Below are 18208 nucleotides of genomic sequence, written 5' to 3' on the forward strand. Positions count from 1 at the left end.
CCTCGTCATGTCCCCAATCTCATCCGGGACTCCGAACTCCTTCGGTACATCAAAACATGTAAACTCATAATATAACTATCATCGTAACCTTAAGCGTGCGGACCCTACGGGTTCGAGAACAATGTAGACATGACCGAGACACGTCTCCGGTCAATAACCAATAGCGGGACCTGGATGCCCATATTGGCTCCTACATATTCTACGAAGATCTTTATCGGTCAGACCGCATAACAACATACGTTGTTCCCTTTGTCATCGGTATGTTACTTGCCCGAGATTCAATCGTCGGTATCCAATACCTAGTTCAATCTCGTTACTGGCAAGTCTCTTTACTCGTTCCGTAATACATCATCTCACAACTAACATATTAGTTGCAGTGCTTGCAAGGCTTATGTGATGTGCATTACCGAGAGGGCCCAGAGATACCTCTCCGACAATCGGAGTGACAAATCCTAATCTCGAAATATGCCAACCCAACATCTACTTTTGGAGACACCTGTAATGCTCCTTTATAATCACCCAGTTACGTTGTGACGTTTGGTAGCACCCAAGGTGTTCCTCCGGCAAACGGGAGTTGCATAATCTCATAGTTATAGGAACATGTATAAGTCATGAAGAAAGCAATAGCAACATACTAAACGATCAGGTGCTAAGCTAATGGAATGGGTCATGTCAATCAGATCATTCAACTAATGATGTGACCTCGTTACTCAAATAACAACTCTTTTGTCTATGGTTAGGAAACATAACCATCTTTAATTAACGAGCTAGTCAAGTAGAGGCATACTAGTGACACTCTGTTTGTCTATGTATTCACACATGTATTATGTTTCCGGTTAATACAATTCTAGCATGAATAATAAACATTTATCATGATATAAGGAAATAAATAATAACTTTATTATTGCCTCTAGGGCATATTTCCTTCAGTCTCCCACTTGCACTAGAGTCAATAATCTAGTTCACATCGCCATGTGATTTAACAGCAATAGTTCACATCACCATGTGATTAACACCCATAGTTCACATCGCTATGTGACCAACACCCAAAGGGTTTACTAGATTCAGTAATCTAGTTCACATCGCTATGTGATTAACACCCAAGGAGTACTAAGGTGTGATCATGTTTTGCTTGTGAGAGAATCTTAGTCAACGGGTCTGCCACATTCAGATCCTCATGTATTTTGCAAATTTCTATGTCAACAATGCTCTGCATGGAGCTACTCTAGCTAATTGCTCCCACTTTCAATATGTATCTAGATCGAGACTTAGAGTCATCTAGATTAGTGTCAAACTTGCATCGGCGTAACCCTTTACGACGAACCTTTTTTCACTTCCATAATAGAGAAACATATCCTTATTCCACTAAGGACAATTTTGACCGCTGTTCAGTGATCTACTCCTAGATCGCTATTGTACTCCCTTGCCAAACTCAGTGCAGGGTATACAATAGATCTGGTACTCAGCATGGCATATTTTATAGAACCTATGACTGAGGCATAGGAAATGACTTTTATTCTCTTTCTATTTTTTTTTCCGTGGTCGGGCTTTGAGTCTTACTCAACTTCACACCTTGTAACACAGGCAAGAACTCTTTCTTTGACTGTTCCATTTTGAACTACTTCAAAATCTTGTCAAGGTATGTACTCATTGAAAAAACTTATCAAGCGTCTTGATCTATCTCTATAGATCTTGAAACTCAATATGTAAGCAGCTTCACCGAAGTCTTTCTTTGAAAAACTCCTTTCAAACACTCCTTTTATGCTTTACAGAATAATTCTACATTATTTCCGATCAACAATATGTCATTCACATATACTTATCAGAAATGTTGTAGAGCTCCCACTCACTTTCTTGTAAATACAGGCTTCTCCGAAAGTCTGTATAAAACCAAATGCTTTGATCACACTATCAAAACGTTTATTCCAACTCCGAGAGGCTTGCACCAGTCCATAAATGGATCGCTGGAGCTTGCACACTTTGTTAGCTCCCTTTGGATCGACAAAACCTTCCGGTTGCATCATATACAACTCTTCTTCCAGAAATCCATTCAGGAATGCAGTTTTGACATCCATCTGCCAAATTTCATAATCATAAAATGCGGCAATTGCTAACATGATTCGGACGGACTTAAGCATCACTACGGGTGAGAAGGTCTCATCGTAGTCAATCCCTTGAACTTGCCGAAAACCTTTTGCGACAAGTCGAGCTTTGTAGACAGTAACATTACCATCAGCGTCAGTCTTCTTCTTAAAGATCCATTTATTCTCAATTGCTTGCCGATCATCGGGCAAGTCAACCAAAGTCCATACTTTGTTCTCATACATGGATCCCATCTCAGATTTCATGGCTTCAAGCCACTTTGCGGAATCTGGGCTCATCATCGCTTCTTCATAGTTCGTAGGTTTCATCATGATCTAGTAGCATGACTTTCAGAACAGGATTACCATACCACTCTGGCGCGGATCTTACTCTGGTTGATCTACGAGGTTCAGTAGTATCTTGTTCTGAAGTTTCATGATCATCATCATTAGCTTCCTCACTAACTGGTGTAGGTGTCACAAAAACAGTTTTCTGTGATGTACTACTTTCCAATAAGGGAGCAGGTACAGTTACCTCGTCAAGTTCTACTTTCCTCCCACTCACTTCTTTCAAGAGAAACCCCTTCTCCAGAAAGTTTCCGAATTTAGCAAAAAAAGTCTTGCCTTCGGATCTGTGGTAGAAGGTGTATCCAATAGTTTCCTCTGGATATCCTATGAAGACGCACTTCCCCGATTTGAGTTTGAGCTTATCAGGATGAAATTTTTTCATATAAGCATTGCAACCCCAAACTTTAAGAAACGACAGCTTAGGTTTCTTGCCAAACCATAGTTCATATGGTGTCGCCTCAACGGATTTAGATGGTGCCCTATTTAATGTGAATGTAGCTGTCTTTAATGCATAACCCCAAAACGATAGTGGTAGATCCGTAAGAGACATCATAGATTGCACTATATATCTAATAAAGTACGGTTATGACGTTCGGACACACCATTATGCTGTGGTGTTCCATGTGGCATGAGTTTGTGAAACTATTCCACATTGTTTTAATTGAAGACCAAACTCGTAACTCAAATATTTGTCTCCGCGATCAGATCGTAGAAACTTTATTTTCTTGTCACGATGATTTTCCACTTCACTCTGAAATTCTTTGAACTGTTCAAATGTTTCAAACTTATGTTTCATCAAGTAGATATCCCCATATCTGCTCAAATCATCTGTGAAGGTCAGAAAATAATGATACCTGCTGCAAGCTTTAATATTCACCGGACCACATACATCAGTATGTATGATCTCCAACAAATCTGTTGCTTGCTTCATTGTTCCGGAGAACGGCGTTTTAGTCATCTTGCCCAAAAGACATGGTTCGCAAGCATCAAGTGATTCATAATCAAGTGATTCCAAAATCCCATCAGCATGGAGTTTCTTCATGCGCTTTACACCAATATGACCTAAACGGCAGTGCTACAAATAATTGCACTATCATTATTAACTTTGCATCTTTTGGTTTCAATATTATGATTATGTGTATCACTACGATCGAGATCCAACGAACTATTTTCATTGGGTGTGTAACCATATAAGGTTTTATTCATGTAAACAGAACAACAATTTATTCTCTTACTTAAATGAATAACCGTATTACAATAAACATGATCAAATCATATTCATGCTCAACGCAAACACCAAATAACACTTATTCAGGTTCAACACTAATCCCGAAAGTATAGGGAGTGTGCGATGATGATCATATCAATCTTGGAACCACTTCCAACACACATCGTCACTTCACCCTTAACTAGTCTCTGTTTATTCTGCAACTCCCGTTTCGAGTTACTAATCTTAGCAACTGAACTAGTATCAAATACTGAGGGGTTGCCATAAACACTAGTAAAGTACACATCAATAACATGTATATAAAATATACTTATGTTCACTTTTCCATCCTTCTTATCTGCCAATCACTTGGGGTAGTTCCGCTTCCAGTGACCAGTCCCTTTGCAGTAGAAACACTTAGTCTCAGGCTTAGGACCAGACTTGGGCTTCTTCACTTGAGCAGCAACTTGCTTGCCATTCTATTTGAAGTTCCCCTTCTTCCCTCTGCCCTTTTCTTGAAACTAGTGGTCTTGTCTACCATCAACACTTGATGTTTTTCTCGATTTCTACCTTCGTCAATTTCCGCATTACGAAGAGCTTGGGAATTATTTCCGTTATCCCTTGCATATCATAGTTCATCACGAAGTTCTACTAACTTGGTGATGGTGACTAGAGAATTCTGTCAATCACTATCTTATCTGGAAGATTAACTCCCACTTGATTCAAGCGATTGTTGTACTCAGACAATCTGGGCACATGCTCACTAGTTGAGCGATTCTCCTCCATCTTTTAGCTATAGAACTTGTTGGAGACTACATATCTCTCAACTCGGGTATTTGCTTGAAATATTAACTTCAACTCCTGGAACATCTCATATGCTCCATGACGTTCAAAACGTCGTTGAAGTCCCGATTCTAAGCCATTAAGCATGGTGCACTAAACTATCAAGTAGTCATCATATTGAGCTAGCCAAACGTTCATAACGTCTGCATCTGCTCCTGCAATAGGTCTGTCACCTAGCGGTGCATCAAGGACATAATTCTTCTGTGCAGTAATGAGGATAAACCTCAGATCACAGATCCAATCCACATCATTGCTACTAACATTTTTCAACATGATTTTCTCTAGGAACATATCAAAATAAACACAGGGAAGCAACAACGCGAGCTATTGATCTACAACATAATTTGCAAAATACTACCAGGACTAAGTTCATGATAAATTAAAGTTCAATTAATCATATTATTTAAGAACTCCCACTTAGATAGACATCCCTCTAATCCTCTAAGTGATTACGTGATCCAAATCAACTAAACCATGACCGATCATCACGTGAGATGGAGTAGTTTTCAATGGTGAACATCGTTATGTTGATCATATCTACTATATGATTCACGCTCGACCTTTCGGTCTCCGTGTTCCGAGGCCATATCTGTATATGCTAGGCTCGTCAAGTTTAACCTGAGTATTCTGCGTGTGCAAAACTGGCTTGCACCCGTTGTAGATGGACGTAGAGCTTATCACACCCGATCATCACGTGGTGTCTGGGCACGATGAACTTTGGCAACGGTGCATACTCAGGGAGAACACTTCTTGATAATTTAGTGAGAGATCATCTTATAATGCTACCGTCAATCAAAGCAAGATAAGATGCATAAAAAGATAAACATCACATGCAATCAATATAAGTGATATGATATGGCCATCATCATCTTGTGCTTGTGATCTCCATCTCCAAAGCACCGTCATGATCACCATCGTCGCCGGCGCGACACCTTGATCTCCATCGTAGCATCGTTGTCGTCTCGCCAATCTTATGCTTCCACGACTATCACTACCGTTTAGTAATAAAGTAAAGCATTACATCGCGATTGTATTGCATACAATAAAGCGACAACCATATGGCTCCTGCCAGTTGCCGATAACTCAGTTACAAAACATGATCATCTCATACAATAAAATTCAGCATCATGCTTTGACCATATCACATCACAACATGCCCTGCAAAAACAAGTTAGACGTCCTCTACTTTGTTGTTGCATGTTTTACGTGGCTGCTACGGGCTTAAGTAAGAACCAATCTCACCTACGCATCAAAACCACAACGATAGTTTGTCAAATAGACTCCGTTTTAACCTTCTCAAGGACCGGGCGTAGCCATACTCGGTTCAACTAAAGTTGGAGAGACAGTCTCCCGCAAGCCATCTATGTGCAAAGCACGTCGAGGGAACCGGTCTCGCGTAAGCGTACGCGTAAGGTTGGTCCGGGTCGTCTCGTCCAACAATACCGCCGAACCAAAGTATGACATGCTGGTAGGCAGTATGACTTGTATCGTTCACAACTCACTTGTGTTCTACTCGTGCATATAACATCAACATAAGTAACCTAGGCTCGGATGCCACTGTTGGGTTTCGTAGTAATTTCAAAAAAATTCCTACGCACACGCAAGATCATGGTGATGTATAGCAACGAGAGGGGAGAGTGTTGTCTACATACCCTTGTAGACCGTAAGCGGAAGCGTTAGCACAACGCGGTTGATGTAGTCGTACGTCTTCACGGCCCGACCGATCAAGCACCGAAACTACGGCACCTCCGAGTTCTAGCACACGTTCAGCTCGATGACGTCCCTCGAACTCCGATCCAGCCGAGTGTTGAGGGAGAGTTCCGTCAGCACGACGGCGTGGTGACGATCTTGATGTTCTACCGTCGCAGGGCTTCGCCTAAGCACCGCTACGATATTATCGAGGTGGACTATGGTGGAGGGGGGCACCGCACACGGCTAAGAGATCCAAGGGATCAATTGTTGTGTCTTTGGTGCTAGCCCTGCCCCTCTATTTATATGTTGAGCCCCAGGGTCGAAACTTGGAGCAAAAGCCTCCTCAAAGTCGGTTTTTCCCGAAAGGCAAGAGTCCCACTCGGACTCCAGGACCAAACGCCACAATCCTTGGCGTCTGGCCCAGACGCCATGGGCCTCGGCGTCTGGCCCAGGGCCAGACGCCAGGGTCTCCGGCGTTTGGCCCCCTGGCCTCCGCAAAACTCCTTTTGCACCGATCTAAAGCCTCATGGGCTTGACCCCTTGGCCTAACCATATCATCCAATATATGAATCTTTACGTCTCAACCATTTCGAGACTCCTCGTCATGTCCCCAATCTCATCCGGGACTCCGAACTCCTTCGGTACATCAAAACATGTAAACTCATAATATAACTGTCATCGTAACCTTAAGCGTGCGGACCCTACGGGTTCGAGAACAATGTAGACATGACCGAGACACGTCTCCGGTCAATAACCAATAGCGGGACCTGGATGCCCATATTGGCTCCTACATATTCTACGAAGATCTTTATCGGTCAGACCGCATAACAACATACGTTGTTCCCTTTGTCATCGGTATGTTACTTGCCCGAGATTCGATCGTCGGTATCCAATACCTAGTTCAATCTCGTTACTGGCAAGTCTCTTTACTCGTTCCGTAATACATCATCTCACAACTAACATATTAGTTGCAGTGCTTGCAAGGCTTATGTGATGTGCATTACCGAGAGGGCCCAGAGATACCTCTCCAACAATCGGAGTGACAAATCCTAATCTCGAAATACGCCAACCCAACATCTACTTTTGGAGACACCTGTAATGCTCCTTTATAATCACCCAGTTACGTTGTGACGTTTGGTAGCACCCAAGGTGTTCCTCCGGCAAACGGGAGTTGCATAATCTCATAGTTATAGGAACATGTATAAGTCATGAAGAAAGCAATAGCAACATACTAAACGATCAGGTGCTAAGCTAATGGAATGGGTCATGTCAATCAGATCATTCAACTAATGATGTGACCTCGTTACTCAAATAACAACTCTTTTGTCTATGGTTAGGAAACATAACCATCTTTGATTAACGAGCTAGTCAAGTAGAGGCATACTAGTGACACTCTGTTTGTCTATGTATTCACACATGTATTATGTTTCCAGTTAATACAATTCTAGCATGAATAATAAACATTTATCATGATATAAGGAAATAAATAATAACTTTATTATTGCCTCTAGGGCATATTTCCTTCATTATCTCCTCAAGAAAAGATCTGACGTTTTTCAAGTGTTTAAAAATTTTCAAGCACTTGTAGAACGTAAGTTTGATAGCAAAATTATTGTTGTCCAATCCGACTGGGGGGAGGGGGGGGGAATATGAGAAGCTCAATTCCTTCTTTCAAACTCTTGGCATATCTCACCATGTATCATGTCCTCACGCTCACCAACAAAACGGCTCCGCCGAACGCAAGCATAGGCACATAGTAGAGGTCGGTTTGGCCCTCCTTGCCGGTGCTTCCATGCCCCTAAAATTTTGGGACGAAGCTTTCCTCACGGTTGTTCACATCATCAACATGCTTCCTAGTCGAGTGATCAATAATGAAACACCTACCGAATGGCTTCTCCATACCAAACCAAACTATACATCACTTCGTGTGTTTGGATGCGCCTGTTGGCCCAATCTCCGACCATACAACTCTCGCAAATTAATGTTTCGGTCCAAACAATGTGTTTTTCTTGGATATAGCACTCAACACAAGGGGGTCAAGTGTCTAGACGTTTCTACCGGTCGAGTATACATATCTCGTGATGTTGTATTCGACGAAACTAAATTCCCCTTTGCTGATCTACATCCAAATGCCGGTGCTTTGCTTCGGAAAGAAATTCTACTTCTCCCTCCTACCCTAACCGACCTTGATCCAGGGGAGTATAGCTCTAATGATCCTACTATGACTAACCCTCTCACCACTTTGCCTGAGTTGTATGATGATGCAGGAAGCCATGCTGAAAAAAAAACGGAGCTGAAAACGGTGAAGAAATCTGCCCAATAGGGCCATATTTCATGTGCCAGGATCAGGGGAGCAAATCTCCCTTGGGATCTGTTCCCGCAGACCTGGCGGTAGAATCTGCCTCGGGATCGCCGCCTGGAGATCTGTCAGGCCGATCCTCCCCGGACTCTGCGCCGTCTGCTGCTCCCGCTGTGGCCGACCGCGCACCAGCGGGTGGACCCGCCTACGCCACGCGACCCAACGCAGCTGGAGGAGACGCCAACCCCGCGCCGCGCTCACCTGGGTCCACGGGCGAGCCCACGGGCGGGCGTTTCCCCGTCCAACCCGTCTGCTACAAGCGGCGGGACATGCGCCGTCCGACCAACACGGGCCCCACGTCTGGCGCCAGGGGGGAACCGGCGCAATCATTGGCGCATGATGAGCCGGGCCCGTCAGGATCTTCTGTGCCGCAGGCGGTTTCTTCACGTGCTCCTGGTGTGCCGCGGCGCACAGAGGATCCGGCGCCTGCTCCCAACGCGGCTGCTGCGCCTGATCCTGAATCCGCCTCGGGATCAGCCCTTGCAGTTCAGCCGGGATCTTCTGCGCCACAGCCAACCTCGTTGGGTCGCACTCTTCTTCAACAAGGGGTAATACAACCTCAAAATTATAAACACATGACAAAGTTTGGAATGGTATGTTCCACAGGTGAACCAGGCGAGCCACATACACTTGAAGAAGCACTTAGTGATGAAAACTAGAAGAAAGCAATGAGAGAAGAGTACTCAGCCTTGAAACGAAACAACACATGGCACCTGGTTCCTCCACGGCAAGGTAAAAACCTCATTGATTGCAAGTGGGTATTTAGGATAAAGAGGAAATCCGATGGAACCATTGATCGTTACAAGGCGAGACTTGTAGCAAAAGGATTCAAACAACGGTATGGCATTGATTATGAGGATACTTTCAGTCCAGTTGTAAAAGCTGCTACTATCCGTCTTGTTTTGTCCATTGCTGTCTCTAAGGGCTGGAGTCTCAGGCAGCTAGACGTTCAGAACGCGTTTTTGCATGGTGTTCTGGAAGAGGAAGTGTACATGAAGCAACCTCCTGGGTCCGAAAACAAAAATGCACCTCATCATGTGTGCAAACTTGACAAAGCTTTATATGGACTGAAACAGGCTCCTAGAGCATGGTATTCACGTTTGAGTCATAAAATGCAAGCACTTGGCTTTATTCCTTCAAAGTCTGACACCTTCTTGTTCATTTACAACAAATGCAACACTCACATATTTGTTCTCATATATGTTGATGATATTATTGTCACCAGCTCATCAAATGAGGCTATCACATGACTTTTGAAGGATCTTAGTGCAGAATTTGCTCTCAAAGATCTTGGAGAGTTGCATTATTTTCTAGGGATTGAAGTAAAGAAGCATGAGGATGGACTTCATCTTTCCCAAGAAAAGTATGCTACAAATTTGGTAAAAAAGGCTGGTTTGCAAGGGTGTAAACCTTCACCTACTCCACTGTCCAGTTCAGAGAAGCTGTCTCTTACAGAAGGACAGCCCTTGAGTCAGAATGACAGCACAAGGTACAGGAGTTTGGTAGGTGCACTTCAATATCTGACCCTTACAAGACCTGATATCTCATTTGCTGTCAATAAGGTATGCCAGTTTCTTCATGCACCTACCACAGTTCACTGGACTGCTGCAAAGCGTATAGTTAGATATGTCAAAAACACTCTGAGTATTGGTCTGAATTTCAGCAAGTCCTCATCCACACTCTTGAGTGCCTTTTCAGATTCTGACTGGGCAGGTTGCCTGGATGACAGACGGTCCACTGGTGGCTTTGCAGTATTTTTTGGTCCTAATCTAATTTCATGGTGTGCCAGAAAACAGGCTACTGTCTCTCGCTCTAGTACAGAGGCAGAATATAAAGCATTGGCAAATGCTACAGCTGAGATTATATGGGTACAATCATTGCTGAAAGAACTTGGTGTAAAAAGTACTAAAACTCCATGTTTATGGTTTGATAACCTGGGTGCCACATATTTGTCTGCTAATCTAGTGTTTCATGCTAGGACCAAGCACATTGAAATTGATTTTCACTTTGTCAGAGAACGAGTGGCTCAGAAGAAGCTTGACATACGGTTTGTGCATTCCAAGGATCAGATAGCAGACGGATTCACAAAACCTTTACCCACAAGAAGTTTTGAAGACTTCAAACATAATCTCAACTTGATGAAGTTGTGATTAAGGGAGGGTGTTAAACACATATTCATGTCACCTTGCCGGTTTTCCTGTTCTAGCAAACTTAGAGTTGCTTCATGTGCCTTTTGCAAGTTCTCGCCATACTTCTCCAATGCTATCTCAAAACGGACCTGAGGGGAGTGAGTGTAGTTTGAGCAGGAATGCTGTAAACAAATGAAAGTATTATTAAACTTTAATAAATTAGTATATAAAATTAGGCACTTTGCTAGTTTGCCATGGCACATCTTGTGTGCACAGTAATAACTGTTTGCAAATAATTCACAGCTTGAGAAGTTGATTCGGCTAGATCCGAACAACGAACTGAAGCTGAAAGGAGGTACATGAAGGAGAAATAATCAGGAGGACGAAGAGAATGACATTAATTAAGAAGTTTCTGCAACGTGCTAAAATAAAGGAGGCACCTTTAGCCCATAATTTTGCAACAACCAACGCATAGTTAGATCACATCTACAGTAGCTAACAAGAATTAATTTCGCGAATCACTGAAACCCTAGAGCAAGACAGAAGAACATGGGGAATACATACATTAGGGGGAGGATAGATAGGATTACTACCTTGGATTCGATCCTCTGAGCACCACCGGAGAGGAACCGGCCTGGGCTCCGGCGGAAGGAGCCTAGCGGGATTGATCGCCCAAGAACGCGGCCTGCGGCAGATCTGAGCAATAGCGAAGCCATCCTTCTCAACAGGCGATCGATCGGGACTCTTCTTCTTCTTTTTACAGTGAATGAAAGAGATCCGGCCGGACCTTGTTTTGTTTGTGTGGACGATGCGAACCAGCGTTTGGCATATGAAATAAGGCAGGCGGCTGATCGTGGAGCCGAGTTTGCATGCGAGGGGCGAGGGGATCACAGCCGAGCCAGGAGGGATTGCTGTAGAGGATTGGAGCACGCCGTATCCGACTACGACTCCGAATTAATCACCGGCCGATTCGTGTTCTGTCTCCGTGTCCGACTACGACTCCGCCGATCCAACCTCTCTGTATCTGTATATTATAAAGCTAGCGAGCTCAGCAGCCGGCTCGTCGAGGCAACGATCGATCTGCATGAACCCAACCGCCGGTATGTTCCCCATGTTTCCGCCGCCGCCGCCGATGCCTTTCTACCGCACGTCCCCAATGCAGCCGCCGCCGTTCTACTTCCATGGAGCAGTTCCCGTGCCGCCGTCGTCGGTGCCGGTGCGCTCTGTGTGGGCGTGGAACTTCAGGGAGGAATCGGACGAGCTCTGCCACTTGGCCTGGAACGCCCGGTACGTGGCCGTCGACGTGCACTACCCGGGCCTCGTCCACCACGCGGACCGGAATCATAACATCCTCACCGTGGAGGAGCGCTACGCCGTCGTGAAGGCCAACGTGGACGCCCTCAAACCGCTCCAGGTGGGCATCGCCCTCCGCGACCAACATGGCCAGCACCTCGGCGCGTGGGAGTTCAACCTCCGCGGCTTCTGCGCCCAGGCCGACCCGCACGACGACAGCTCCCTGGCGTACCTCGCCGGCCGCGGCCTCGACGTGGACAGGCTCAGCGTCCGCGGCCTCAGCGCCAAGATGCTCAGGGAGGCGCTGCTGCGTTCCGGCCTGTTCGACCCTCGGTGTGCGCGATCGTGGATCACCTACACCGGGGCGTACCACATTGCGTACCTCCTCAAGATTGTCACCGGCGGCGCCCCGCTGCCGCAGGACATGGCCGGGTTCGTCGGTGCCGTTCGGCATTACCTCGGCGACCAGGTGTACGACGTCGCGAGGATGGCGGCCGACCCCGACTGCCCGGCCATGCCCCTGGGGCTGGAGCGCATCGCCACTCACCTCGGCTTCCGTCCGCCGTTGGGGAGCCCTCGCCTGGCGGCTGCCGCCGGCGTGCACGCGCTGCAGGTCTTCATGCGGCTCAAGTACAGAGAGTTGGGCGGCGACGTGGAGAGACACCGAGGCCTGCTTCATGGCCTGCACTACTAGCTAGCTAGGTCGTCCACAATCAAAATTCCTGCAACGGAATGAAGCGGTCGCTCTGATCGAGTCTTTGAAAGAAGGATTGGTCCCTAAAAAAAGGATTGGTCCCTCAAATAAAAAAAAGGATTGGTAACTTGGTACTGCCAGTTTCATAGGTCAAAGTAGTTGAATTTTTTAGTAAAAATTCATAGTAATGCTGCCCATGTAACCATATTGATAATAATAAGTTGTACTCCCTCTCTTCACAAATAAGTGTCGGGGTTTTAGGTCAACCCCGCATTTGTTTTAGAAGCGGAGGGAGTATGTATAAAGGACTAGTTATTTGGTATTGCAGTTTTATAGGTCAAAATATTTGATTATTAGTAAAGTTTCACAATAATGTTGCCCATGTATTTATATTAATAAGAAGTTATATAGAGATATCCAGTTTTCTTGGCTACACTACGTACCAGTGTCCTGTAAACAATCTTTACAACCATCTTCTTGAGGAGTTATAGCAGCCTACAAATAGCTATATAATCTTTGCAGGACGACTTTCCGATTGTGTACTACGGCTTCGGCGAGGGAGGGCCGATAATAGTGGCGTGCCTTCGGCTCGCTTCAGTGTTTGTAGTCGTTACTAGGTGATCTACGGATTTGGATATAATTTTTAGTGAATATTATTTACTTGCTAAAATTTCTCAGCTGAAGAACTATGGATCATTTACTTGAAGCTAGAACTCTTAGGTAGTCACTATGTCTGTGCTATAATAATTACGAGACCGGATCGACCGAGCAGAGCGAGACAACGATTGGAGTCGGACCTCGCTCGGTTAAATGGGTTGTCTCAACGGGCCCAATTAGCCACATTCCTTGGTTTTGTCTTCCAGAGTAGCAGCCCTTTTAGAACAGTCGGGCCATGACGCTAAAGAAGTTGGGCTATCACGCTACAGAACGCCATTGACGGTCAATTGTTCAAATCAACAAAACGAACTGCCACAAAGCCTAATGGCGTGAGAGAGCCCGGATTAGGCTCAGTTTTACTGTTCTAAATTTGATACATCCTGTCTTTACGAACAGGGGCTTTCTTCGATACTAAGAGTTGGGTGCGCTTTGCTACGCCATTGGTGTTGTTGGGTTTCTAAAAAAAATACTCACTATCTTTCAAAATATGTATTACTTTTTAAAAAAGTCAAACAATTTCAAGTTTGACCATATTAGTAGAGAAATATAACAAAATCCATAATATCAAGTTGGTATAATTAAATTCATCACAAAATGAATTTTCATATATTTTTCTTAATATTGTGGATGTCGGTAATTTTGGCTCTGAACTTGGTCAAAGTTAAAGAAATTTGACTTTTCAAAAAACTAATACCCTTTATATTTAGGAATGGATGGAATATTTAGTTTGGGGGGTTGTGATATGATGGAGTGTGTATTTTTTTTATAATACGATATTTGATGGGTCTTTTTGGTCCGATTCTGTGTTATCCGCTAATAAACCCATATTTATGTGGGAAATTTCTGCATCGGTAGCTGCATGTATTATATTGGTGCTACAGTATCGCATGATGGCATTTTTTTTCTAGGTGGTGGGAGGAAGCGCACGATTGATATGTTTTTATAGGCCAGTTGCTGTTGATTGATTTGAAAAATCATTGGCCCAACCAAAATCGTAAGTCAAATCCAAAATTGGATACCTCTATTAAATTAAAGAGCTGCAAAATTAGGAATATAGTGAATTAAAATAATTGAATGTGAGAGTAGTGTATAGTATAAAACAATTAAATGTGATAGCTTTTAGAAATTGTTGACCCGGTCAAAACCGTATTGCCCAATTTCAATTGTAAACCTCAATTGATTGTGAGTCCTTTAAAATTAGGGAGCTTAGTGTTATAGATAGACGATGTACTAATATACCGGTGACCCACCCGTTTCAGTGGAGACCAAACAAGACATCGCTTAGAATGTGGGTGGACTCATTAGAAGATGCTAGGGTAATGGCCAACTAAATAGCCGGCGGTTGAAATTATTTGATTTTTTTATACAGGGGCAAAGGGCACATATGTATAGACAGAACCAGGAGAACATCGGTTGTATGTATAGTAGTAATAGACCTGTAACCTGTAAACTAGACTGGCGAAATTTGTAACTTGCACAGAGGCTCAGCATCTTCTCCTGTGTAAATGCCTCCATGATTTTCATATGGGTTGGCATTTGCTGTTTCCTGGCCATTGTATCATGTACACTGATCCAGTTAGAAGTGTAGCAGAGAGCGCGTGTTTCCTGCATCAGTAGCAAAATAATGGCTTCGGCTTTTTTTCAACTGATATCCATGATGCGGTTTTTTTTAAACCAATCCTCCCATTTCCAGCAAGCAAAGCTATGGCGACAACGGTAGATTTTCTTCAGCCTTCTTTTCCATTTTACCTGTAACGTGCACTAGATTTTTGGTAGATAAGATCAAGTTGCCGGACGCCACTCTTTGTAGGTTTTTGTGCAGTAGCATGCTGAACGCAACACCGGTGCAACACACGGTGACCCTTTTCTGTTCTAGTATTTATTTTGTGCTTATGCACATGAAAATAGACATATCATTTCAGACGAATTCCATTGATTCCAGACCTATGTGGACCAACTTGCCATTGGTGCTATTAGACATATTTATGAACATCTTGTGCTGAAATATCAGGAGACGCTCCACTCCTCTCCCTGGTTGGGGAACTGCGAGCAAATCGGTACGGTTTGTTTGTTCAGTTGCAACAGCTAATACAATACTACCCTACTGCAAACAGAGTAGCATACATATAGTTTCTAGGTGCAAGTAAAACCACCCCCATTTCTCCATTCCTAGTCGGTTGCTTCGATGGTTAAGCAATCAAGTGAAAGTAGGCACTGCTGAACATTATAGCGTTTTCGTGACTGTTGGAACTTTAGACCGACCTCACCATGGCATTCCTGATTGTTATTTTATTGTGTTCCGAATCCCATACAAATATTGTACTACGGATGAAGTTTTACCGGACTATGCATGCCAACCGTGCTAGACGTAGCATGACTAGAACTCTGTTTCGTGTCCACCAAGAAAGAGAGTTGTTTGCCCCTTAATATAGTACCAGCTAGTCATAGAATAGATGAGAGAGATCTCCACCAGATTAGCACGTAGAGGGTTTGTCCTCTCGTGTAATGTAATACTCCTTCCAATTATAGTGATACGCCTTCGTGCGTTCCGTGATTTTCTCCCGCAAAGGTTTCCACGTAAAAAATATGTCTCTCGTGTCTCGTTTTATCTCGTTATTATCTAACAAGTGGTATCAGAGCTGAGGTTCGAGATACAGAGGTTTGAGACGAGAGTTAGGGTTTGCGGCGTGTTCGCCGCCGCCGCAGATTGCCGAGACCGACAGGTTTCTTCTGCCGCTGATCCGTTTCCTACCCGAGCAGTCACCGAGACGGATACATACTTCGGCTGCCCCGCTGCCAGTCAAATCACCAAGTCGCCAGACCAAGCTTTTCCGCTGCAGCCTTTGCTTATCCGAGACCGACAGAAGTTCTGTTCGTACGTACGCGTACAAATCGCTCCAAGGTCGGAGCCGTTTTGTCCAATCCGTAAGTTGCTGCTGCTACTTATACAAGCGCAAGTCGCCGAGTTCCGCTGCTGCTAGTACAAGATCAAGTCCCGAGGCTCCCGGGTTCAAGCTGCTACATCTCCATGTGAAGACCCAGTCAATCAATCTTTGGTATACTCGCTTCTAGTACGTGAGCAATTCCAACAAATCAGCTCGTTTCTCCGAGATCGATTGATTTCAAGTCGTCCTTGGTAGTACTACTGCTGTTGTTCATCACGTGGAGGCTACAGTATTAGTTCAGTTTTTGTTCTCTGTCCGTCGCTGCGCCCATTATCTACCAGGTGCTATTTACCCTATTCCGTTTGATCTGCATATTAAATTCTGTCAAAAATTTTTCTACCGGCTTGTACAACTTTGTGAACACAGATTTAATCTATTCATGTTATCCGTGAAGTACGATGTTCTGCTGCTGGATTATGACACAAAGTTTACCCTATGACAAGTCGAGATGCGAGCATTGTTGGCGCAAGCCGATTATCATGATGCACTCAGTTTTTCTTCAAGGTGGAGTTTTGGGGATTATGGCCGTCGGGATAATGGATGCAATTTGCTGCAGTTATTTGAAGAACACAATTCAGTTATCAGGAAAAAAAAAGGTATGAAGGAGGTAATTATTAAGCCTGTTGGTAGCCAGCATATACACTATTCTCTCCATAGTGTTTTGTTGTTATGCATGTGTAGATTTTGTTTAGATATTCATGTTCGTGATGAGAATCAGTTGAGGTGCAAGAAGGAGATTGTTTTGTTTCTGCTAGATACTACAATATTTAGCGCTGTTAAGTTTCAAGTGCAATTTAGTTGTCTTTGCTCTTTCAAGAGGGGTCTATTGCAGAGTTGAAACTCCGTTGCATGTTAAGATGGTTCCTTCATCCGACAGTTTTTCTACAAGGGCAGTTTATGACCATATCATGGATTTTTCATTAACCACTACAAGTCGGCAGTTTTTTGGGTGCACGTGATGCCATCCGTACCATATGCTCTTGCGTGAGTATTGTTTCCGAGGTTTGTGCTTTCTGTTTTGAAGCACATTCAGATTCCGTGAGATGAGTTCTTCACAATGCGATGTGCACCAAGATGTTGCACTATGAGCTATGTGCTCGTTCAGGCACCACAGGAGATATGATGACTTATGTCATTTGATGATTGAGCAGTTTCAGTTTTTGAGGTCAGTGGCACAGACTCAGACTTTTATTGGGAGACCCAAGTTTTGTTAGTCTGCTTTGTTGATAGTTGTGCTGTTTTCTGGACGACCTACTGATTGATTTGCTCAATATGACTTCATGAAAAGTTTATTAGTCCTATGGACGTTTCCAGGCACAAGGTTTATTTGTGATGACTTTAATTGAGGAGTTGATGCTATCTATAATTATTGTAAGGGATTTCGTCTCAAGGTGGAGTGTTATTTTATTGTGTTTCGAATCCCATACAAGTATTGTACTACGGATGGAGTCCTACCGGACTACGCATGCCAATCGTGCTAGACGTAGCATGACTAGAACTCTGTTTCGTGTCCACCAAGAAAGAGAGTTGTTTGCCCCTTTATATAGTACCAGCTAGTCATAGAATAGATGAGAGAGATCTCCACCAGATTAGCACGTAGAGGGTTTGTCCTCTCGTGTCATGTAATACTCCTTCCAATTATAGTGATACGCCTTCGTGCGTTCCGTGGTTTTCTCCCGCAAGGGTTTCCACATAAAAACTATATGTCTCTTGTGTCTCGTTTTATCTCGTTATTATCTAACACTGATTTAGAGCTCCTTGGATAGCTTTACTTACCGTGGGTGCACACGGCGTGGTAAGGTGGAAACGGTGTCATGACACATCCTTGTGAGCCCCCCCCCCCCTTCTTTTGGGCTTTCCATTCAACATATCAATATTTTTTGCGAGAAGATCCACATCTATTATAAGAGTTCGTGGAAATACAAAGCACCTCAAACATATAAAAAATACATTGAGATTG

At 44.0% G+C, this 18208-nt stretch overlaps 1 protein-coding gene across 1 annotated transcript; it reads left to right on the forward strand.

Annotated features, from left to right (window-relative positions):
* The first annotated feature begins 11815 nt into the window (after positions 1-11815).
* On the forward strand, positions 11816-12646 carry LOC119321372 (probable CCR4-associated factor 1 homolog 11). Its single transcript, XM_037595083.1, has one exon. The coding sequence runs from the start codon at positions 11816-11818 to the stop codon at positions 12644-12646; it is 831 nt and encodes a 276-aa protein (XP_037450980.1).
* The last annotated feature ends 5562 nt before the right edge of the window (positions 12647-18208 follow it).

This window comes from Triticum dicoccoides, chromosome 6B (assembly GCF_002162155.2).
Source record: "Triticum dicoccoides isolate Atlit2015 ecotype Zavitan chromosome 6B, WEW_v2.0, whole genome shotgun sequence".
NCBI classification, from domain to species: Eukaryota; Viridiplantae; Streptophyta; class Magnoliopsida; order Poales; family Poaceae; genus Triticum; species Triticum dicoccoides.

Bases quoted from the DNA above. Each gene is read 5' to 3' on its own strand.
- LOC119321372 (XM_037595083.1), top strand. From the start codon at position 11,816: ATGCAGCCGCCGCCGTTCTACTTCCATGGAGCAGTTCCCGTGCCGCCG.